General features: G+C 40.8%; 1 protein-coding gene across 1 annotated transcript; it reads left to right on the plus strand.

The window, feature by feature from the left end:
• The first annotated feature begins 3075 nt into the window (after positions 1-3075).
• On the plus strand, positions 3076-20993 carry LOC307016451 (GRB2-related adapter protein-like). The gene is made up of 4 exons (XM_079645569.1): positions 3076-3156; positions 8720-8817; positions 10091-10210; positions 20527-20993. Exons 1-4 carry the CDS (start codon positions 3079-3081, stop codon positions 20813-20815), a joined length of 585 nt encoding a protein of 194 aa, XP_079501695.1. The 5' UTR covers positions 3076-3078; the 3' UTR covers positions 20816-20993.
• The last annotated feature ends 1031 nt before the right edge of the window (positions 20994-22024 follow it).

Here is a 22024-nt window from a genome sequence, read left to right on the forward strand (position 1 = left end):
CATCCTTCATGCACTCAGTTCGCCCGAGGGTTAACGAGAGTGTTGCTGAAGCCCAACCCTGCCTTTATACCTAAGGTGGTTGGTTCATGTACCCCCTTTGACATTGAGGTATTTCCTCCGCCGCTGTGTCCCTCCGGGGAACAGCAGCCGAATTTGCTATGTCCAGTCCGTGCTTTACGCACTTATATGGACAGATCAAAAGAGTTTCGTCATAATGACCAACTCTTTGTGTCCTGGGCTAACCCTCAGAAGGGCAAGCCTGTTACTAAGCAACGGCTCTCTCACTGGATTGTGGAGGCAATTGCTTTGGCTTACACGAGTCAGGGTCTGCAGGCACCTTCGGGTTTGCGTGCTCATTCGACTCGTGATCTGGCTACATCCTGGGCTTTGTTCAAGGGTGTTTCCATCCAAGACATTTGTGCAGCAGCGAGCTGGTCCTCGCCGCTCACTTTTGTCCGCTTTTACAGATTAGACGTCTTTGCTCCCAGTGTGGCCCATGCAGTGCTGGGCCCCCTGCTGAGTTAGAGCTCTAACTGTTAAGTTCTGGTTGGTCTTGGTGACTTTTGAGATAAGCTCGTCTGGCAATTCGGGAGCTACAATATCCCATAGTGAGACATCGAACGGAGTGTTATGAATGAGAACTATAGGTTACTTACGTAACCCCAGTTCTCAGAGTAACATGAAGTGAGATGTCTCACCAGACGGCCCTCCTTGCTATGGTGAAGCGAGAAGAGGTGCTTATTTTGAATGACGCATGCGGCGTAGCGCAAGCTACTTATAGGGGGTGGATTCCCTGACGCTGACGTCAAGATCACCAGCCAATCAGGATTGGCGTAATGAGATTAATGCTTCTGTTTGCTCCGCGATGAGGCGCATCCCATAGTGAGACATCTCACTTCATGTTACTCTGAGAACTGGGGTTACGTAAGTAACCTATAGTTTCCACGCTGCGAGGCTCCAGCGCTAAAAGTTCACGAGCGTGCTCCACTAGCACCCGGATAAGGCGCGGTTATTAAAGAGGTGGAGGGAGAGTCCTCTCCTGTCAGACTGAGAGACTGATAACTATAGCTCAGCGAGGTGAAGGACTCTCTGAGTGTTTAGATTAACTTTAGTCTAAGTAGTCTCAAACGGTTTGGTAATCATTTATGTAAATAAGTATTTCCAAGGCACACCTTTATATGATCATTATAGTTATAAAAAATAAGAGAATATGAAATAATTCCAACTCATACTATAGGACAGTAACACAAAAATACAGTTTAAAATCTCCTAATTTTGCTCTCAAAGTGCACCAGATTGATGCTTTTAACTTCAGCATTTAAAAAAAATCTTCCCGGAGGAGTATGCCCCCGAACCCCCCGAGAGGAGTTGAGTTCCACCACCCGCCCACACCCCCTGATTGTCCCACCCACATTGAGCAGGGGTTCCCAAACTTTTTTTAGCCCGCGACCCCCAAAATAACAGTGCCAGAGAAATAGTATGGAGCTCAAATGCTTTTTCTCTTGCAGGTTTATCACAAGGTGAGTTCTTTTTTTATCTCCTGCTTTTTAAACACATGTGCTCTACAGTACAGGTTAGCTCTGAGTGTTAGCGAGGCTTGCTAATGTAAACAAAGACGTCCAAAACACATCAGGCATTGTTTCTGATAGCAACTTTCTGTGGGTCCGCCGCCTAATTGACGTCCGTTCGGATGGAATCTATCCGCTCGTTGTACACCCGTTTTTAAAAGACTTGGGTATGGAGAAAAAGAGAGAGGGTTTTATTTTCTGACGCTGCGTGAGTTCCCCGACGCACCGGGGACACATATTTATGTATAAAAGACATCACAAAGTGCATTTTGCATGATAGGTCCGCTTTAAGTAGGGCAATATTTTCTGTCAACATGATTTAGGTATGGGTATACGAGGACGGAAACATGTGTTATTAATGATATTATGCTTTGGGTTTGCCCTTTCCTGTACCGTGTTATATAGGTATATTTGTGCATGTAAATGGTCTGCAAAGGCTACTTTGTTTACTTCCCTAACATAGTGACATCTCTACGTAATACTCAAACTACTATTGGCTAGGGCTCCAACACATTACACGTGATAGGCTAAGGGGAGGGACATCTCTAAGCGGTTCATTAATCGCATTAGAGCCGGCCAGCTAACCAATCAGAGCAGACCGGGCTCTGGTTTCAGACAGAGGGTGAAAAAAGGTGCTGCAGCACAGGTAGTATGAGCAAAATAAATAGCTTTTTGAACATTAAAGCATGGAGACATGTCAAAGTAGAAGCACTAAATGTTGTGATACCTGAAAATGAGCATAACACTTTATATAAGGGAACTTTAACAAAGAGGAAATTAAGCTCTATGGCTTGTGGCCGAACAACTACACACTGAAACGGAAATCTTTGATATAGCTGCGTGCTATATGAACTACACTGGTGTTTTATTTATGCCATGAATAAATAATTCACGTTTCCATCAAGGTGTCTACATCACCTTGTCCTGACCTTCATGGAGATCTTTGAAGGTGTTAGGTGAGCGAACGGCAAACAGGAGCTGACTTTTCACCTTTAGAAGTGTACAATTAAAACTGGTGAGCACAATGATAGAAGTGTGCGTGCCAACCCACACACGCATACAGACAACTGATTGAAGAAACACACATGCATAGAGTCCACAGAAACCACACCAACTGTGTGAGACAAATATATACACAGGAAGTGCCTCCCACTCCTCTGCCCCTGCCCCTCTCTCTCTCTCTCTCTATCTCTCTCTCTCTATCTCTCTCTCTGAGCGTTACTCATGGTGGTGTGTTGCTGAGCAGCAGCCAGTCGTGTTTTTCCCCTCGCCGAGCTTACTCTCTCTCATCCTCTGACTCTCCGTGCGCTCTCTGGCTCAAGTGGACAGTCCAGACCTCTCCTGTCTTTCTCCTCTTCTTCATTCCTTTGTCTGTTATTTCTTTGCATCTTTTCCCTTCATCTGTTTTATTGTTTTAACATTTCCTCCTCTTTCAAGCCCCCATGTGCCAGGGGCATTAGTGGGGGTCCCAGAGAGAGTGTGAGAGTGTGTATGTGTGTGAGGTTTCGGCATGGAAGCGGTGGCACTTTACACGTTTCGTGCCACAGAGGGTGATGAACTCAGTTTTAACAAGGGAGACTTGCTAAAGGTAAGAGAAATACTTTCTTCCACTTTTTTTCTTACCATTTATCCATCCATCTATCTATCTATCTATCTATCCATCTATTTATCTACCTATCTAAAAACATAGAGCACACATTAAATCAGCAGTAGTAGACCAACAGATTGAACCCCCCTCTCTCTTTTCTCTCTCTCTCTCTCTATGCTTCTGCTGTGATAATTACAACTATTATAACTTTAGCGTATAGCAAAAGTGTGCTTCTGTTGATGACTAAAGATCTATCAGTATAAAAAAAAACAGCCAACAGACAGTCTGACTTGAAATAAGTGTTAAAATGTTTTTGGGGAAATCCCCGTTTTTTCTATTTTGCTGATTAGAAGATTTTAACACGTTCTCATACCTGAGCGTTAACACTTCCAAGGTGTTGGGAGCGTTACGTCTTGTGACATAAATGCTTAAAAATTATACTTGGTGAGGTCTAGGCAACTAAACTAGCAGTGAGGTTTAGGGAGTAAATCATGGTTTAGGTCAAATAAGAATGTTTGTTAGAAATCTTAAAATCACATGGATAAATAAAGAACAATACTCAAAAGACATGACATAACTATCTTACAGAAATAAGATGTGTCATTTAAACATAAGTCAACGCTGAGTTTTGGTTTCACACATGAAAGAGCCAGCGTTTTCCTGTCGTTTTGCATATGTCACCTGACGTCCTCCATTACTCATAATAACTTCAGCCCTGCACAAACTGATGATAAAGTATTTAGGTCACACTCACAATCGTTTATGAAGGGCCACCAATCAAGCCTTTGCATTTAAAGAGTTGTGAATGCCCTACACTTTAGGGCCTAAAGTGTGATACCACTGTCATGTTTGTAGCTAAATACAGTATGTAGCTAGCTGGCTTAGTTTAGCATAAGGAAATACTAACTAAAAGCTTACAAAACGCTTAAAAAAGCCTAATATAAACACATTGTATCTCATTTGTTTTATCAGTAATGTAATTGGAAAAAGACTTAGTGTGGTCAGTAGGCCTATTTGTGTTTTGGTTCCAGTGTTTTTCTAGTAATATGCTAAAGCTAAGCTAAGCTGCTGCTGGCTGTACTTAATCTTTAATCAACAGACATGACAATGGTGACAACTATTTAATACAACTTTGTGTATTAAAACAAAAGTAAGGGATTACATATTTTACATTTTGAAAATATTAATTTATAACTAGTCTTATTTTTGCTATTGGTTGCAAAGCAAACGTTTTCTACAGCTGATATTCTATTGTGATGGATACCAGGCCAAATGCAGTGCTTGGATGGTTCCTGCACAGCTGGAAATTACTGTAGTAGAAAATTGTCCCTCTAAGACATCGGCAGTAAACCTCAGTATTAAAGAGCAAGAGCTTCTCGAATTATAGCGTGGCACCAGCTGTTCCACGGTCATACAGTAAACACACACATTAATGGTAGAAGACACAGCGAGATCAATTTCTCCACAGGATTTAACCTCCATAAACTGTGTGCAAAGAGTTTTGGCGGCAGCTCTGACTTTTTCATAATTATGTTCTTGCTCTTATTATGATATTGTTATGGAAACTAACCTATGCTTTACTAGTTTGTGAAAGGCAAGGAAAGCATTGGAAATTATTCAAGGAAGAAACAGATGAGGCAAGTGGAAGAAAAGACCTCAACAACAAAATAAGCCATGACATGTATTTGAATGTGTCAGGATGACAATGCCTAAAGGTGCTATTTACATATTTTGTTTGCAGTAGGGTGGTTTATTATTCATCCGAGACACACTTCCCTTTATAGAAAACACGTTGATTTGGAGCTGATTTTGGATGCAGCCATAACGAGGTGGCATTTAGTTCTGCATCTTTATCACTGCTTTTAAATAAATAGATAAATGTGATTCTTTATTCCCAGCAGTATTTATGCGTAGATGGTCCTGTCCATTCTGTAAATGATGATGGTGTTATTGTTTGGCTTTGGTCTGCCAACTGTGACGCAATACTATCCTTATCTTAATGGCTAGGTCAACATCCTGGCCACAGTAACATATTTGCTTTGACTAAAAGGGGACCTACATTTGTTCCGCTTAAGCGCCTTAATTTGTCTTCTTCTGCTAGGATAAACTGCTGTCTTTTCTCAGCCAAACAGTTGCGGTTCAGACTTGGGTCAAACAGTACTTTTAAATAATTTCTTCACAATTATCCATTCCCTCTTGCATCACCAGATGGCCTGCGCTTTACAAACTTACAACTACTCGTACAGTGTTGTGCAAAATGTGTTGCTGTTGCCACCTAGAAATTGATTAATAAGGCTGACTTGAGTGTAATGAAATGATACAAATAGCTCCATATTCAAATAAAAAAAGTTGCAGCTATGAACATTTTTAAAGCTGGAAGAAGATGTGGCCAGGTCCCACACAAAGGAGCCAAAAGTGGAGTGTGAAAAGAGAAACTGTTTCTTTTGTTCTCTAAAAACCCTAACACACGACAATTTGTGGTTTGAATTGGGCTGTTTGCCAGACTCTTCTTTCACTGGCAAAATCAAAAAGCTAGTTTGTAATAACAAAATATATAGCCTCATTTGGGATTCTGTTAAATATATTATTTACAGTCTAGCGTTCATTATTTAACACTTAAATCCATATCTTTCACATATATTTTTGGCAGCAATTAAGCTTTTGTGTAGATTTCCCTAAACGTATGTCTGCGTATAAATGCAGAAATACAATTAGTTTGTAGACATCGTTATTTATCTTTCACTGCATTCTCGACTGTAGTTGCCCCGAACATCTGCTGGCTTAACTGGAACTCCAAAATAGTAGACGCTGTATGAAGAGGCTGGATTGAATAACTATCAGCTGAATAACTGGGGTTGGTCAATGATAAACATCCCATCCCATAAACAACCCATAAACGCAAATGGAGAGAAAAGAAAGAAACAAATAATTGATTAAACTGAGGATTAGACTAACTCAGGCCGGGTCCTTTCTCAAGAAGGAAATAATCACTGCAAGGTTAGCTTTGGATTTAAATAAGGAAGACGATAAGCTGATTTCATTGCAAATTGAACAGCTGTTGAAGTATCTCTCATTTTCTCCCATCAATGGAAAAAGCAAGAAGGACAAAGAGAGGAATTGTCATGAGAGTCGAGAAAAGGAGATGAGTCAAAGTAATGAATTACCTGAGGCCTACATTTGCAATGTGAATATGCTCGTCTAACATGTTGTATTAAACTTCCTAAAATATATATAGGGGTTGTTTAACCCTCCTGTTGTCTTCGGGTTAAATCTGACCGATTTACTACTTTCATCAATCATAAGTTTTTTTTTTTACATTCGATTGCATTAAGGTTTTATGATATCCTTCACAGTAGACATTTGAACATGTACAATTGCTGATCACCACTTTCATTGAATTTTGACGATTTAGTCAACTTTGTAACACCCATGGTGTTCCCGGTCAAAAATGGCCGCCATAAAGAAAAGGAATTAGTAACCATCCGGATCAGATAAAACACACACACAAACACCCACACACACACACAAACATACTGTAGATGTGTTCCCCCCCACCCCCCCCCCCCCCTTATGTGCCCATCCCCCCATGTGTATCACACCTGGTACACACAAACACACACACACACACAGAACAATTTGACACATTTCCCCCTCTTATGTGCCCATCCCCCCACATGGATCACCTGGCACACGCAATACATGTTCAGTGTCTATTCTTTGTATATTTACTGCAGTTTTTCATGTATACCAGTAGTCTGATACAATATTTACACTTTGAAAGGGTGTTAAATGACATTTGGTGATGATTAATGATTTTTGTGTTAATGTAATAGCAGTTAAAACAGGACCAGTCAAATTTGACCGCGAACACCAAAGTAAGGGGGGGGGGGGGGGGGGGGGGATTGAGGACAATAGGAAGGTTAAGAGGGATTTCTTCATATTCAATTAAAATATTGTCTGGCAGACATTGAAATGAGCAGCTGAATAAAAGGGCAATCATTCAGTTCTGCGATTGAACAATGATCGATGCAATGAGCAGTAAATCAGTCAAAAGCCGGCATCACATTTGAAATGCTCGCACAGTTGCACAGTGCAACCATTAAAGTAGGTGGTGCATGAAATGAAGTTCCTAAAGGCAGAGAGGGCACAGGACAACTTTTTGGCAGGAAGGCAACATTGCCAAAGGGGTTTTTGTATCTTCTCAGTGCCATTAAAGGCAGGATACATTTCAGCTGTTTTAACAGTAGGCCTATGCCACGCTCTGCACGCTATCAGTTTAAATGCTGATAGATTTGGTTATTTGAGTTTGACTGATAAAACAAAGCAGCACTGTGGTATAAAAACCTTATCTCTGTATGGGACATGAAGAAAAAAAAAGGTTTCAAGATCACTCCCAACCAAGCAGAGCTAACAAAACAACAGATTGAAATATTGAAACGATAGGAAGTGTCAACAGCTGGATTAGAATACTGAATCAAAAATGACAAAAACAAAACAGACCATTGAAACCAGATAGGAAAAAACAGGTAAAAACTAAAGCAGACAATAGGAGGGTGAAGAGGGATTTCTTCATATTAAATTAAAATATTGTCTGGCAGACATTGAAATGAGCAGCTGAATAAAAGGGCAATCATTCGGTTCTGTGATTGAACAATGATCGATGCAATGAGCAGTAAATCAGTCAAAAGCCGGCATCAGATTACAGTGTATTATAATTGAAGGCCATCCCAGTGTTTCCATACTCCATTTAACCCTGAAGCGTCTACTTTGCACTTGCTTGGCTGCCTCTTGTGGACTTCCTTACTTACTATGAAAGAGAATTAAGTGACGTAGGATAAAGATGGGTGAAGTTCGCTTAGGGAAAAGGTTGGGTTGGAAACACAGAAAGAGACCTCTGTTCATGTTCTGCGTGTGTCATTCACAAAAGTTATCTAACTGATTGCTTAACTTTTACCATTTTACATACTTAACTAACACATACTTAATTTGTGTGTGCAATTTAACTGATGTAACAAACATACTTATTTATGACCAAACCATGACCTTTTTCTAAAACAAGCATTTAAGGGACATACTTATCTTACGTCACGTACGTAGCGTTATGTTGAGGTCTATCGGACTACTCTACGCGTTGAACAATATATAGCTGCTATTACTCTATTCGGTACCTCATGCGTTTAAAAGTGATCTGACCAATCGCCCCTAAGTGACAAGTTGGGATTGAAAATAAGAAGGTAAAACTGTAGACACTTCTGCTTTGTATGTACAGCAACATAGGTTATTGCAGACATGTTTGCTGTTTCTCCTGTGCAGTCATGAAGATGGGACATTTTGAACTTGCCAATAATCTTGTGCTTTTCGGAATTTATGTGACAACCTCGCTTCACACAGCGAAAAGGATGGAAGCAGCTGTAACGGAAATAAAAAGGAGAGGCCTGGCGAAGAGATTGATATACTGTACACAGAGGAGGGGGGAGTAATGTTAGCGACCGTTCATCCGACAGTAATAGAATGCATCAACATCGTTATGGGCAATATTTCATCTGTGTGTGTTTGCTTCTAGATCACCAACATGGAGGATGATCCTAACTGGTACACAGCTGAGCTCCAAAATAGGAAAGGCTTTGTGCCAAAAAACTACATCAACCTGCGGCCACACGCGTAAGTACACACAAGCAGATGAATATATTTTGAACGTCTAACACTGGTCTATCTAAACAACTCATCAGTGAGTGTTTGCCGCTCCGAGCGTTTTTCTGCTCTGCTTTGGACATCTGCACTCCGGCATAAGGCAGCCTACCCAAAGGGACACACTCACTCCGTGCCTTACGTAATCACACATGATACAGCCGTGTATGTGTTCAGTAAGGCTGCTGGTAGTACACACTGTATCTCCATCAGATGGAAATACACCAGCTGGGTTCAACTTTGTGCTGGGACAAACAGTAAACATTGCAGCGGCTTGTTAATGCACATTCCAGTTGGAGCTGCTTAGTTAACTTTGTGCATAGCGTGAGGAGATGTGCCGTCTAAGAGTGCTTTTCCTCCTCCACATTTCCTCACTGAGACAGAATTCTGACCCCATGACCTCCACCAAGAGAGCACCGTAGTACATCCTCCATATTCAATGTGCTTTCCCCTCATTTGAGCCATCAATCTGCCTGCAGAGCACAGGCCCGTGAAAGCAGAATGTCATTTATGCAAACACTGCATCCAAACAAACTGCTCTACTAAGCAGGGCTAATGAGCGAGAAAAAAAATGAAAAATGGCACCATTACTTACGCCACACGGCTGACAACTCAAATCCAGCATTTTAGGATTTTCTTCCTGTGTGGCAGTGTGTTTAAAAATAACTTCACAAATGTGCTAATTTTACACTGTTTCCCTCTAAAGCTGTCTTTTTGCCTTTGTCAGCATTCATCTCTATTGCTGTGAGCTATTTTTAAGTCTCAGCATTTCCATTGAAAATACAAACATCAAAAGTTTAGATAACAAATCAAATCGTTTATTAATTACATTACATTACATTATTATTACATCTTCCGGCGCAGACTGAAAACTCATCTCTTTCCACTCCACTTAGTCGATAGAACTATTAACAAAGCACTTATATACTAATAAAGGGCTGGCTTATCTAAAGCCAGTTGAGTAGCACTTGAAATGTTTTGGCTCTATGAAACCTGATGTACTTATATGATTCTGTTTTCTTCAAGTTTGTACTTTGTTGGTCGAACGAACTTATTGTAAGTTGCTTTGGATAAAACCGTCAGCTAAATGTAATGTAATGTAATGTAATGTTTATTAATGTGTGAAAACATTGTATTGTAGCTGCACTGACCCCAGAACCACGCAGTTCACATGCATTAAACAGAAACATCAATGACTTCTTTCTTCCTTTCCATCTCTGCTTCCTGTTTTCTTTCTTGCTCCCAGCTGGTTTGCCGGTCGTATATCTCGCGGTGTGGCAGAAAGTCGACTGAAACACAGGGAGTGCGGGGCTTTTCTGGTCCGAGAGAGTGAGAGCGCCCCTGGAGAGTTCTCCATGTCCGTAAGGTAGGAAATAAAGGATTTGGACATTTTAACATTTTGAGAGCTGATCATAGATGGCCCTCTATTCACCACTTTGGCCTATGTATTCTCTCCATGCATCCCTTTCATCCATGAGCAACAGCTGTCAACATGAAGATACTTATTCCCAAATTGCTCCCTATGGCATGTCCAATAGTATGGCGCCGGTGATGATGGCTGCCGTGTATTTGGCTCCTCTCCAACTCTGCCTTTCTCTCGTTTTATTTCAGTGTTTGTTTACATTTCATTGTGTGCTTTTAACTTTGTCCGCAACGTGCGAGATTGTATCTGTTTTATTGGTTCTGTGTCCTATATATATTCATGTTGCACTGTTAGAGGGGCCTGTGATCTATGTTTTTCATTGCCATATCCACACTGAAGCTAATGTCCACATTACAAGCCTTGAATCTTGTGTGTATGTTATTCTCCCTGAGAAGACAAACAGTCACACACATTCAAACCTTGTATGGCAGCCTATGTCTCTGTATGACTGGTGTGATTTGTATGTAAAAAGGCTTTGAGGGGATGAAAAGCTGAGAAAAGCACAATACAAATGCAGCACATTCACCAGTTGACATAATGTGTCTGCTCATGTATCTGTCGCTTGCTGGATCAATATTAAAGTTTGCGAGTGTGCATAGACTTGTGTTGGTGCCAGGGGATCAGAGGAGCGGGCAGAGGAGGATAAGATGTGGGGAGGAGGAGGGTAAGAGGATCTGCAACAACCCCTCTGGCCTGATGTGTGCTAATCCTGTCTGGCACACCGCGGCATCTGGAGCTGCTGATGGGGCCGATCGGCTGTCTTGTCCGGGTGATAGCAGACAGGGGTGCAGCTGAGGTTTGGTGTTGTGCTCCTGGGGGATATGAGGATAATGGAAGTGGAGCGTCTGGGTGTTTGGGGGCCAGACCTGGAAGAGAGGGTTGGCTTTTCTCTGTGCTGCCAGGGCTGTCAGACAAACTGGCTTGAAATCAGGGGTCGAGAGTTGGATTTGTGGGTTGGTTTGGGCATGATATCTCTCTCCAACTGGATTCAGGACAGGCCTTTGGAAGCATTAGGGCAGGAAAGGAAAGCAGGTTGCAGCATTAAGGGAATCAAAATGGAAAATAACAGAGAAGGACAAACATAAACAGGTTTGCCAAGAGAGGATTTTGAAGCTACTTGTTTGTTGATGCTTACTGGCTGTTGTTGCTGGATTTTGTAGACGCTTGAAAATTGGGTCAGGTGTTTAGTGTGTGTGTGTGGTCCTTGTGTGCTGACAGCTCTCCTGTCGGAGGAGACATCCTGACAGCAGTAACTGCGAAAACTTCAGCCCGACTCAGCTTGGCAAGGCTTTGACGTCAGTCCTTGAAAATCCACTTCCACAGCCATGAATGGAGCCAAGAGTGCTGGTGAAGTTAGAAATCAGGCAGAGGAGGTTATGTTTTTGGTTTGTTTGTTGGTTTGTCTTTTCTGTCCCAAGGAATACAGAAAAACTACGTGCCGAATTTGTATAATACTACAAAGGAAGAGCCATTAACTGCTGGTGTGAATCACAGGGCGGATACACGCATTATTTCGCCCTTAAGAAAATGGCCTTGCATTAAGTCTGCCCTATCCGAGTAATCATTCAATTTCCGAAATAATTTGGTTGTCGTAAATCGGTTTTATTGTCACTTTAAAGTCAAGGAGGACGCCATTATTCATTTTCATAGACATTAATGCATCCTTAAATCACCTTAGTAGTCCTTGTGGAAGTATTTCATGGTGTTGAAGGTGCACCGATGTTAGGATTGGTGTTATTTAAGGATCATCGTGGTGATAAATAATTATATTATTCAAGTTTATTTGTCAAAAACATTCACCCATGGTGACCTTGCTATTTGTGTTGATTTGTTTTTTAAGTTGCTCCTTTGAACTATCAGAAAGCTCTTCAAGGGTTAATGAACACAACACATTCAGCTAAGTCTGTCTTCATTTAACTTGTGTATTTTCTGTTTCTTGGAATAAACATAGTGTACAAGAATATACTTGAATTTATCTATAAAATATCCAACAATGAAGAATGCACACACAGGTTCCTAAAACTTTTTTTTTTTAAATAACAAGGACTAAACCTCAGAGTGATTCCCACTTCAAATGGTTCACAGAGAGATGTATCGCCGCGGACCGACTAGAGGGATAATATTTTTAAGCAGTTTCTTTCCAGAATACTTTGTGAAAGGTGGTTATGAAAGAATATGTGGTTGGGGAATAGCTTCAGACTGTGCCAGAGGAACTGTCCCAATGGGTTATTTAGTAGCTTATTTTTGGAAAGTGGAGCAAAGTGAACATAGACGTTTATAAAGAGAGATGAGGAATCTATTTTGCTTAGCTAGGCTCTACCACAATGCTGTCATATAGATCCAGTTGGGGAAAAGAAATTCTGAGGAAAAGGAGCTGAGGTATCAAAAAAGTCCAAAAGCAGCATGTGGTAAACCTGTGTTTTGTTGCTGCAGTATTTCGCAACACTGGCAAGGGACATGCTTTTTCCTTTTCTCAAATGGAAAATCTAACTTCCTTGTTCACACTACCACAATCACTATCAATATCCGACCACCCACACTTTAAACTCACAGCCGAGCGAAGCAAATGTAAAAACTGTGCACTGTCTCTGTGAGTCATCAAAAGACATTCTAAGAAATCAGTAACCGTGGAAAAAGCAGATGGCGCACATGGGGGAAAAAACAGGTTCACTCGAACATAATCACAACCCAATATCTGAAGCTGAAAAGCACTTTTAATTATTTTAGTTCAGGTGGTTTTTTGGGGTTTTAACTACCTTTTTCGCCCCTGAATTGGTACCAAATGTCTTTAATTTGTATTGTCTTTCAGTCAAACTCTAAAAGCAGTTGCTGATTCTTTTTGGTTGCAGGATGTCTCGTCGTGTGATAAAGCTCAAGGTTGTCTCGCCACAGCTCAGTCCTCTTCGACAGTTTGCTATCTGAACAGTATGGTGTTCTGCCCACGCATGCAGACACATATACACAGCACTCCATTTCATTGTGATCTGGTCTGTCTGAACCTAATGTATGTCAACAAATTAGATGTATTTGAAACATTGTGTGGTTTCTTGGCCTTATGTCCACTTTTATACAACGTTTTCAGCCACGGTAAAAAATCCTTCCGGCCCACTAAAAGCATTATTAAATGTGGCATACTCTCAAATGCCCACTAAAAACAGACTGAGCTGTTTCTCTTGTATTTGTTTAAATTCAGCATTGATGCCACCATATTTGACATGGCCCTCAGATATCACTGACTTATGCTGCCAATGCCTGATGGCTCACAATAAAGAGCTGACTTGACATCAGTCATCATTAGTTTCTTGTCAGCGTCACTTCTTCAAATGGGAACCATAAAGGGAACTGACCCTTTAGGCCAGGGGTGTCAAACTCAATTTCATCGCGAGCCACATTCGCATAAAGGTTGCACTCAAAGGGCCGGTTGTAACTATATAAATATATAATATATATATATAAAATAATGTATTATATTACATGATTGCCTCTGAATTGGATTAGTATCGGATAGGATAATAACTTAGTCATTAGCTTCGTCTGCAAGCAGAAATCCAGGGCAAATAATTGCAAGTCTCTTCAGTGTGCATGTCACAAAACGAGATGCATTGTGGGATATGTAGTTTATGGGCAACCTGCTTCTGTAAAGTGGCATGTAACCGTATAATAAACATAATATATTCTTTGCAAGCTCTTGCGGGGCCACATAAAATGAAGTCGCGGGCCGGATTTGGCCCACGGGCCTTGAGTTTGAGACCCCTGTTTTAGGCTCTGCTTATTTTACAGCTACATAGCTTCTTCAAGCTTTAAGTAACACATTAATGGTACTTTAGAAAGAGGAGTGCTTTAAAACAGTTGAATGAGTCTACTCTAAATGAATACATCTGGACAAAATGTTGAAAAAAATGGCGGATAAGTGAGTCGCTTAAGTTGCGCAACACTATTTGTGAATACAAATATGTTGCTGGCAGTAATTAGCTTCATATCCTTTAAGTTCATGTGTCCTTTACTGTAAGTGTTGCTTTGTGCACCTTCAGGTCAATGAAGGAAAAGATAACATTTTGGAAAAATATTGGCTCTCTTATCAACATCTAGCTTAGTTTAGCTTAGCACAAAGACAGGAAACAGGGGAAACAGCTAGCCTAGCTCTGTTTGATGGTTACAAAATGTATAGACCAGCATTTCTAAAGCATGCTTATAAACATGCTTCCTTTGTACAGAAGCTAGCTATTTCCCTCTCTTTCAGCCTTTGTGCTAGGCTAAGCTAACCACGATGAAATTGAAATTTATCTTCTTATCTTACTATCGGGAAGGGTGCTTGATGATTTAAAAAACCATCCCAGAAAAATAAAGCTGAACCAACTATTGTATTAAACAGTCAATTATGTTTCATTGTATTATTATTTTTTGATCAATGCCACTACTTTGAACAAAGAGAATAATGCACTGGTCTTCTTTTTAGGCTTCCACAGCTTATGCCAGAGCTCAGTGGCACCAATTGAAAGCCACAGTTCAGTGACCATAAGACAATTGAGAGAGACTTGGGAGAGACAGAAACATAAATACAGAGAGAAAGAGAAAGAAGGGGGAGAATATAAAGAGAGATGAAGAGAGGGAAAGAGCAAGCAGGGACTGCAGATAACAAAGACAAGAGAAGAAGGAGCTTATGGCAGATGAAGGGGGGTTTAAGTATGCATGATTTCACTTCACTTTATTTCTGTGTTTTCTGATATTGACAGTCGAGCTTAAATAAGCCGGTCCTCTGGGAAATAAACCCTCCAGAGGGGGTCTTCTTTCTTTTTCTAAAACTATTTTTATTCAAATGTTCACACTTCATTCTGTCCTTACTCTATGCTCTGCCTATGTTTTCCATTTTGGCAAATGTCATATAACAGATTTAAGTTTGAGTCTACAGCAGGTTTACCGCATAACATGCAACCATGTTAAAGAAAAAGTATGACCAATTGGAAAAGCCATAACAACATGATAGACTTTGCAGAGAAATGCAAAAAATAGTCTGTGAAATTTTGAGAAAATACACTTTTGGATGTTTTTTTCTGAGTTAAATGAGCAGATTGATATTCTCATATTTGTAGTCTATAGTCAAAATACGAAGCTAAAACCATTGGCAGATTAACTTTGCACAGCGCAAAGACGAATTAGCCTAACCCTTGGCCAAAAAAAGAAAAAACACATTAATGTCAAAACATGTTTTTAAGGAAGTTGCCATAATTAGTTTTATCTACATGTGGTTAGACAGGGTTTGTTCTTTTTTAAGTGTATGATGAATGAGGTACATTTTCGCCAAAATTGCCCAACATGTTTTATCACTTGTCACCTCGTTTGCTCCATCTCAGCACCTCACATACACTTCCTCCTCCTCTCCTGGCCAATCTTTCGAAACAGGTGATAAAGAATTATGTATTGATGCTGCAGGAAGAGTTGAACTCAGTGACACGCTTGACTCAGACTGTGATACACGAGATAACGGGCGGCAGGCGGTCGCACACACACTAACAGACAGGTGCATGTTAACGCTGATGTAATCGTGATTTGCAGCACGCACACTCAGAAAACTCATTGACAAGATCATCAGCTACTGAAACACACACACACACACACACACACACACTCACACACTGAGTTAAATTGACAGCTGGAGGTGTCAGCGTGACTGTGTGAAGTATTCCAGACATCTGCAGAGGTTTGGAAACCGAACAGCAGATTAGAAAAGAAGGGGAGTTGGCAGCAGGAGGAGAGACAGATAGAGGACAGGGAAGTGATCCTGGATTGATGGAGAGTCAGTGTGGGGTGACCTTCAAACGTCGTTGGCTCCGAGTTAAAGTTTCATTTCTAACTTCTGCCCTCTTCTTTTTCTACAATAGCTCTTTCGCTCTTCTATCACCACATCTATTTCAGTTTCTCTTTCAATCTCTCTTATTCTCTCTTAATCTCTCTCCCACCCTTTCCCTTTGACTTGGAAAAAGAAAATAATCTCTCCATCGCTGTGGGCCTTAATTACACTGGATCAGGGAGATGAGAGGGCACTTGGTGTGTGTGTGTGTGTGTGTGTGTGTGTGTGTGTGTGTGTGTGTGTGTGTGTGTGTGTGTGTGTGTGTGTGTGTGTGTGTGTGTGTGTGTGTGTGTGTGTGTGTGTGTGTGTGTGTGTGTGTGTGTGTGTGTGTGTGTGTGTGTGTGTGTGTGTGTGTGTGTGTGTGTGTGTGTGTGTGTGTGTGTGTGTGGTGGGAGAGAGTTTGTGATCAAGTTGAGACAGATGCTGTCTGCGTTATGCACACTGGTTCTCTGATGTCTCTGGGTAATAATTAATAAAGACGTCTACGTGACATCACCCTAACACTCTATAGCTGAAACACATCTGCTTTCTATCTTCCTCTTTGTCTTAAGTGTTTGTTTTGTTGCTCTTTTACAAGCCACTGCTGGTAGGATTTCATATAAATCAGAAATCGTATTGACACCATCGTGTTTGTTCCTTCCTAGTTAGTGTTTATAATGATTTCAACAACTCCGAATATGAGCAACGGTCAAGTGAAAGTAGTATGATTATCTTTCCATTGTTCGTATGACCTTATTGTGGTGTGTAGGAAGTTGTACATGAGGTGATGAAAGTATGATACAGCTGATATAGAAGCCTGTGTTTCTTTTTTATTACGATTGCTCCCTGTTATCTTCTCATGGTTTGTTTTTAACATTTTAAATAGCACTCGTTTACTCTAGTGGCACAGAGATGGAGTAGTTTGCAGTGTGTTTGCAACACAGGGCAAATTGAGCGTAAAGAGGTGATGTTGTAGTCTAAGTGTTGCTCAATAAATATTTGAAGCGATTTTGGTCAGCTGTATGGAAACACTACAGCAATGTGTTTGTTCTTTCCCTGCTGACACAGCATGGAATTAATAGGTCGAACTAAAGAGCAACAATCTCTCTCAAATAATGCTAAGCAGATCGCTTCCCAACATTCACGACTATTAAAGGATCTTCAAGAAAAACGTCATTGATTGTATGCGTACCTCAGGTTGCCAGTCTGAAATAAAGGTGGTTTGTGCCGTTTCAATGTAACTACTTTATATATCAGTTTGCCAGAGATCTGTCCATTTCCTGGAAAAAACTTTATTTTTGATACAACCAACTTTTACAAACTTGAAAAATGCCCTAGCTACATTATCCATCTATCTAACTATCATGTGTGTGTGTGTGTGTGTGTGTGTGTGTGTGTGTGTGTGTGTGTGTGTGTGTGTGTGTGTGTGTGTGTGTGTGTGTGTGTGTGTGTGTGTGTGTGTGTGTGTGTGTGTGTGTGTGTGTGTGTGTGTGTGTGTGTGTGTGTGTGTGTGTGTGTGTGTGTGTGTGTGTGTGTGTGTGTGTGTGTGTGTGTGTGAATTATTTTTAGTCTCTGCATGTCAGCATATTATAACCACTGGATTAAATGAAGATATCTACAAGGACCCACTAGAACAAAAGAGAGCCTTCACTATTTTTACATTACTGTTTTGGATCTTGAGGTATTCGATACAACATATAACATTTATGATGTATGGGGATTTTATTCTTGTACTTTTAATGGACCCCAAAACCCCCAAAACAACATGTTAGACACATCATTGTTACATAACAGCTGCAGGAAGTTTAAACTCTGCCTCCAGCACAACCTTAAGGAATATCTCGTTTCCCCTTTCCTTCCTTCTTAGTGTTTGATGCAATTCATTCTTCGCGACATTGTTGTGAATCCCCTAAAGGGAAAGTCCTGGCCCTGTCTACATCCTGCCCATAATCCCCACCTCCACAGAATCTCTTTAAATATGTCTTTGTCATTCACGCTCTTATATCTTCTGAAGTACCAATGTTTTGTCCCAGTTGGACAAAAACAGCTGCTGGCAGTAACAGAGCCAACCAGTAGGGGGCAGCAGATGGCGTCAGACAACTGGGGAGGGCGATTGGGTTGATGGAGATCATTCGGATCACATTGTTGTGTGTGACTCAGTGGAGGGAAAGGGCTGAATCAGGAGAGGAGAGGGAGACAGAGAGGAGGAGATAACGAGATGAACTGCGGTAGGGAGGGAAAAGATAGATAGAAGTCAGATGATAGAGAAGAATGAGAGACCCAAAGGCAAAGAAAAAAACAGAACTGCTGACTACAAAGACTACAAAGAGGGGTACAGTGTCAATCCAAAAATAAGTTAATTTACATTTGACTCGAATGAATGTTTTCGGCAAGAAAGCATCCTTTTTTGGTACAGTTATATCATTTTCCGGGGGAATGACGAAGGGTGAGTCGAGGGAAACAAGGACACACAGGGTGAAGCAGAGAAGCAGGCGGAGGAAGAAGGGCAGGGTGGAGGTGTCAGCTGAATGCCATGCAGTCATCAGGGAGTCGTTTAGATCTTGGCGTCTGAATAGAGAAAGGAATTCTGTTGAAAACAAGCTGATGCTCATTTACTTTTCCCAAGCTTGGAGCAGCGCCAGTCCGACTAGATAGGCGAGGAGTTCAGAGAAGTTAAAACGCAAGCGCTATATCGTGTGAGCAAGGGCGTTGTTTTTAGGAATCTATTCACTTTTACGGGACACAAATGATGCCAATATATCAAAGAAACTATAGTGTTCCCACGCCTTAACTGAATTAGCTTTTCTCCAAACGTGGGATATTAAATCCTGGCCGTCATTAACTTGAGCCCCACACAAATGTGATGCGTTTAGAAAGATGGAGGAGTTGCATTGACTTCCGCTGCATATCGGAGGCAGTTATATAACCGTATGATCATGGTGAGGTGTCCAGATTTCTAAAGATAAGCTGGCAAGTTACTAAGCAACCACCGCATAGCAGGATATGAAGCAGGTATGATTGCCAACGGAAACTGGCCAAACTCTTTTAATCATAAAAACAAGGCAGGCACTCTAACACTGTGGCTATTTGTGTCCACTGATTTAATATTTATATATATATACACACTTGTTTTCTTCTTCTAGGAAACCTGTACTCATCAAAATGCAAACTAATACATTACACTGTGTGAAAATTAGTCATGTCTAAATGGGCATTATGTTTCATACCATCTGCTTTGCACAGAATCCTCCAGACCACCAGAGCAGACCACCTAAATGTCAGTTCCCGCTCTTTACATTTCTAAATGTTACTCACACACACCAAAAAGTGACTCCTATAACTGCCTCCATTCTGTACTTATTAGAATTAGCATAAACGTGGGTTTCTCTTCAAGAATGTAGTAAATGTGTCCACTCGCATACTGTTTGTGCCAGATTATTCACTACAGACCTGGTCTGATTGGTTAAAAGGTTTTAATTTAAATTAAAAATAAAACAAGAATTAAGTGGTGGCTCCAGTGAGGCAAATGAACAGAACTGCACTGAATGCATGCCAGCTCCAACAGCTGACAGCTGTGGAGCTAATGTGGAGCTAATGCTTTGAGGACTTAAAGGTCAAGACTGTGGCTGTGAACTCAAATCTGGTCAAAATGTAATGTGTCCAAAAAGCACAGAAAGACCAGATTATGTCCCACAAATTAATCGAGGCGTTTCAGGAAGGGGGGGAGTGTGTGGGAGAGAAAGTACTTCTGGAGGGAACTTTGGGATTTTAGCCTTTACAGACCATTAACATGCACAACAAAACTATATAAACACACTACGGGAAAGGGAAAACCTCCAAAAGTATAATTTGGCCCCTTTAAGCTTTTCAGGTGTCATACTGTAAACACGCCATTCTCCTTACCCAACTCATCACATAAGAACAATGTTTTAACACCTACTTGACACTGTGAATTCAAGTAGTCAATGAAAAACTTCCCATACCGAAGCACTGTTGCAGATTTGAACGTGGTTAGCGATGTAAATTCAAAAACGAATTCTTAGTTAAGTTTAAGCAAGGAAAACCTTATGTTAGGCCAAGACCATCGTTGAGGCCAAAATAAACATAAATGAAGTTATGTATTAATTATGTACACAAATCAAGGTTGACGTTTTGTTTCACACGGTACACCAGTCTCATGATTAAAACTCATAAATTCTCTCATGAACTATTCATCCGTATGTTGGTAACTTCATCTTGACGGGAAAAGGCTGATGCAGTGACAGCTTTATATTTGTTCCTACAAGTTGAAACAGATGACAACGTTGGTTTATGAGATCTTAATTGTAACCATTTATGATTCAGTGATTCATCTATGCTTGAGTGATTGGCATTAATCATCAAATGCTTTAAAATAGGATTAAGTTTAATCTTCTGTGTGTTTGTGTTGTAGTTATGGGGACCATGTTCAGCACTTCAAGGTGCTGCAGGACCGCAGCTGTCAGTACTACGTGTGGGACGAGCTCTTCTCCTCTCTCAACGAGCTGGTGGAGTTCTACCATAGCAACAGTATCGCTAAGGAGAGGACCGTCTTTCTGAGAGACCCCGAGCACTTCGCCAGGGTGAGCATGACACTTCCTGTCTTTTTTGTTTGTGTCTTTTTGTGTCATTTCTTTGATACGCTCCAAAGACACTGTTTTACCAAGTTTTTTTCGGGAGGGTTTATTTTTATAACAAAATAAGTTACAAGGAAACGTATCCTATTAAAGGTAGGGTAGGTGGAGAAACCAGCTCCAGTGCGCTAGAATTTGAAAGTACGCAGTCGAAAAAAATCTGCCCCTTCCTTCAGACTTCCTAACAGAGCCCCTCCTCCAACACACACGAACGCGCACATGACCAATGAGGGCACGAGATAAGTTTGTGCACAGATGGAAGGCTGACAGGCAGGTAGGCCATCCAGTTATTTTAGCCGGGCCGGCTCAGATAATTGGTCGTGCTTTTTACAGCGCCACGGCTTCCAGAGATGAATTTTTTTATTTATTATTGTCAAAGCATTTAATATATTCATTGCTATCGGGATGTTAAGAGCATTCCATGGAATATAACAAAAAGTGTTTCTGAAGTGAATTACCTACCCTACCTTTAATGGAGAGCTTTCTGAGTAATTAAAGTAATTTTTTTCACTCACAGAGAAAAGCTGAAGTGAATCTGTGTAATATTTTAAATTATTGATGGAAAATAAAAATCATAATTTTGTTTCACTCCTATACAGATATTCTGACTAGACAATCTATATAGATATGCTGGATTTGTCCTACTAAAATATCCTCTAACTTCAAATTTGAGGAAAGTTTTACTGTTTTGAATTTAGAAAAATAAGTTTAATCTTACTTAAAATTATCCACACAACGGATCAGTATGAACAGCTGCTTTGTTTCCTTCTATATAGTCCTTTTCCCCCCTAATGAAATCACTTAAACCAACACGGTTATTAAGCACAATTTGTCTTTCAATGTCAACTATTCTCCCTAAACCATTAAAAACACATCTGTTCTCATTGTCATCAGCGCCTTCCTCGTTTGTCTTCTCTCTTGAATTTAAGCTGCCAGAGATTTTGTATTTTTAACGACACAGTGAAGCAGCACTTGGACAAAACGTGTATTTTTTTGTATCTGTTGTCACATCAGGGTGTTACAGAAATCAAAAGCTTCCACGGTGTTCATATTTCATTTCCTGTGATGGAGGTGAAACCCGTTTTTCTTGACAGTTATGGGAATTCTCCATAGGTTGAATTTGCATGTTTAATTTGCGGAGCTGTGACTGAGGCAGCAAGGTTTGACGTAGAGGTGCAGCTCGTAAAGAAAGATCACAGGACTGCCGTGGCTTTGGAGCAGAAACAGATCAGTTATCTTAGGCACCGGGCCAGAGGGAGTGAGAACCGCTGCACTAAA

The sequence above is a fragment of the Notothenia rossii genome (genome assembly GCF_949606895.1).
Source record: "Notothenia rossii genome assembly, chromosome: 8".
NCBI classification, from domain to species: Eukaryota; Metazoa; Chordata; class Actinopteri; order Perciformes; family Nototheniidae; genus Notothenia; species Notothenia rossii.